Source organism: Eimeria mitis, genomic scaffold, assembly GCF_000499745.2.
Source record: "Eimeria mitis Houghton genomic scaffold, Emh_scaff2827, whole genome shotgun sequence".
Lineage (NCBI taxonomy): Eukaryota > Apicomplexa > Conoidasida > Eucoccidiorida > Eimeriidae > Eimeria > Eimeria mitis.
The window spans coordinates 5,990-7,765 of NW_013571166.1; the positions used below are offsets into that span (position 1 = coordinate 5,990).

The 1,776-nt window shown below is 37.4% G+C and overlaps 1 protein-coding gene across 1 annotated transcript in view; it reads left to right on the plus strand.

Moving 5' to 3' along the window:
- The window catches only part of EMH_0059200 (TPR domain-containing protein, putative), a gene marked incomplete at both ends in the record, with an annotated part of 4,985 nt that extends 4,581 nt beyond the window's left edge, over positions 1-404 (plus strand). Inside the window, 2 exons of the mRNA XM_013497655.1 lie at positions 28-135; positions 339-404. Of these exons, the coding sequence (XP_013353109.1) occupies positions 28-135; positions 339-404 (174 nt within the window). The remainder of the gene's footprint in view (positions 1-27; positions 136-338) is intronic.
- Positions 405-1,776: the final 1,372 nt, after the last annotated feature.

The window sequence follows — 1,776 nt, forward strand, 5'->3', positions numbered from 1 at the left end:
TTGCTGCTGTTGCTGCTGCTGCTGCAGTGCGGGCTGCCTGGCGGGGTGCTGGTGAGCTTCCCCATGTCTCTTCCGCTGGCTCTGCTGCTGCAGCGGGTTAAACGCTTCCCGGGCATTGCTGCCTTTCATATCCTCGTGAGCTAGGGTTTAGGGTTTAGGGTTTAGGGTTTAGGGTTTGGGGTTTAGGGTTTAGGGGTTGTTGTCTAGGGTCCAAGGTTTAGGGTTTAGGATATAGTGTTAACGGTTAGGGGCTTAGGGTTTAGGGTTTAGCGGTTGGTGTTTAGGGTTTAGGGTTTAGGGTTTAGGGTTTAGGGTTTAGGGTTTTGTGCTGGATGCAGGTGAAGGGCAGTCCCGCGCATGAGGCGTTTGTTAGAGACAATCGAATAGAGAAACTGGAGTTCTAGGGGGCCTCTCTAAACCCTAAACCCTAAACCCTAAACCCTAATTCTTATGTCGCTGATAAACCCTCATCGTTAATGTTGTTGGGCTGTATGAGCACAGACACTGCTGCTGCTGCTGCTGCTGCTGCTGCTGCTGTTTCAGAAGCAGCAGCAGCAGCAGCAGCATCTGAAGTTGAAGGCGAATTCAGATGTTAATAGTCCAGTGGTTTAGGTTTTAGGGTTTAGGGTTTACGGTTTAGGGTTTAGGGTTTAGGGTTTATGGGATAGCGGTCTTCTAGCCTGGTAGTAAGATTGTCTCCTTCGGGTACGAGGGTTTAGGATTGTTGAAGGTGTGTAGGGTTTACGGTTCAGTGTTGAGGGTTTAGGGTTTAGAGTTTAGGGTTTAGGGTTTAGGGTTTAGGGTTTAGGGTCTAGGGGCCGGTTGAGCGGCCGTTTAGTCTAGTGGTATGATTCTCGCTTTGGGTGCGAGAGGTCCCGGGTTCAATTCCCGGAACGGCCCTTTTAAAAAAAATATAAAAATAAATTATATAAACAAATAGAAGAGATAAATTATACGAAAAATATATAAAATATATTAATTATAAATATAAATTATATTTTATTTTTATATTAAACAGCAGAAATAAGAGGGGAGATTCATGGGTGTTCATCGCCACCTCAGCATACACCCCACTGCGCATACACCCCGTTATGCATACACATCAGGGTTTGTATATCAGAAGTAAATAGAAATAAATAATGTAAATAAAATTTAATAGTAAATAATTATAAATAATAATATTATATAATTAATAAAAATAACAATATAAACACAAACAAAAAGAAACAAAACATATAATACTAAAAAGGAGAATCAATGCCGGCCAAAAAAAAGATATATTTTCTTGAAAGCAAAAAAATTAAAGAAATTGTTTTATAAATAAAATATATTTATATATATATATATATATTTTTCTTTGAATACAACTTCACCTCCTCTCCAGTATTTGTTGGCTGTCCCCTTCATTAGTATTATTATTCTTATCATAATTTATTTTATTTGCATGTTTATACTCTTTTCTCTCTCGTCAATATTTATTAATTTTTATTTTTTAATATAATACAAATGTTTATTTTATATATATTGCCTTCGGCTTAATCCGATAAGTTGATGGTTTGTTCTACCCCTACTACTGATTCTAGGGTTTAGGGTTATTTCATATTTAATAAATAATAATAAATAAATAAAATAAAATGAAATAGATAAACAAATATTCTTGTTTGTTTCCTTCTATTTATTGATAAATAAAATTATAAAAAAGAGAAAAAAGGGCCGTTCCGGGAATCGAACCCGGGACCTCTCGCACCCGAAGCGAGAATCATACCACTAGACTAA